General features: G+C 60.9%; 1 protein-coding gene across 1 annotated transcript in view; it reads left to right on the plus strand.

Annotated features, from left to right (window-relative positions):
* The first annotated feature begins 213 nt into the window (after positions 1–213).
* Positions 214–634, plus strand: part of Nufip2 (nuclear FMR1 interacting protein 2) — an 8,708-nt gene continuing 8,287 nt past the window's right edge. The window contains exon 1 of the mRNA XM_015501058.2: positions 214–596. Within this exon, the coding sequence (XP_015356544.1) occupies positions 317–596 (280 nt within the window). The 5' untranslated portion in view covers positions 214–316. The remainder of the gene's footprint in view (positions 597–634) is intronic.

The raw sequence follows: 634 nt of genomic DNA on the forward strand, positions 1-634 counted from the left end.
GGAGAGAAAGCGACAGAAGAGAGAGCCATAGTGCTGACGTTGAAGGCCCGGCCCTGTGAGGTTGCACAGGGTAAGTGGCGTTGGCCAGGAGGCAGTGGCTAAGGGGAAGGAAAGAGGATTTGGGCTAGGGGCGGGGCCTGCGGCACAGCGTGGCTCCTGATTGCTGGAGCGCGGCTGCCAATCTCACAGAATCGCTCGGTTAACCAGTGCGCTGGCGAGACGCGCTCAGATATACTGAGCGAGCTCTGAAAAGCAGCCTCAGATCCTGACGGTGCAGCAGCCCGCAGCCTCAGCCAGGGAGTCCCAGCCGCTTTCAATGGAGGAGAAGCCCGGCCAGCCACAGCCTCAGCACCATCACAGCCACCACCATCCGCACCATCATCCTCAGCAGCCGCAGCAGCAGCAGCCGCACCACCACCACCATTATTATTTCTACAACCACAGCCACAACCATCACCACCACCACCATCACCAGCAGCCTCACCAATACCTGCAGCATGGAGCCGAGGGCAGCCCCAAGGCCCAGCCAAAGCCGCTGAAACATGAGCAGAAACACACCCTCCAGCAGCACCAGGAAACGCCGAAGAAGAAAACAGGTCTGGGAGGGAGGACGAGTGGGGGAAGGGGGTTGGGG

Source organism: Marmota marmota, unplaced genomic scaffold (genome assembly GCF_001458135.2).
Source record: "Marmota marmota marmota unplaced genomic scaffold, marMar, whole genome shotgun sequence".
Classification (NCBI taxonomy): domain Eukaryota; kingdom Metazoa; phylum Chordata; class Mammalia; order Rodentia; family Sciuridae; genus Marmota; species Marmota marmota.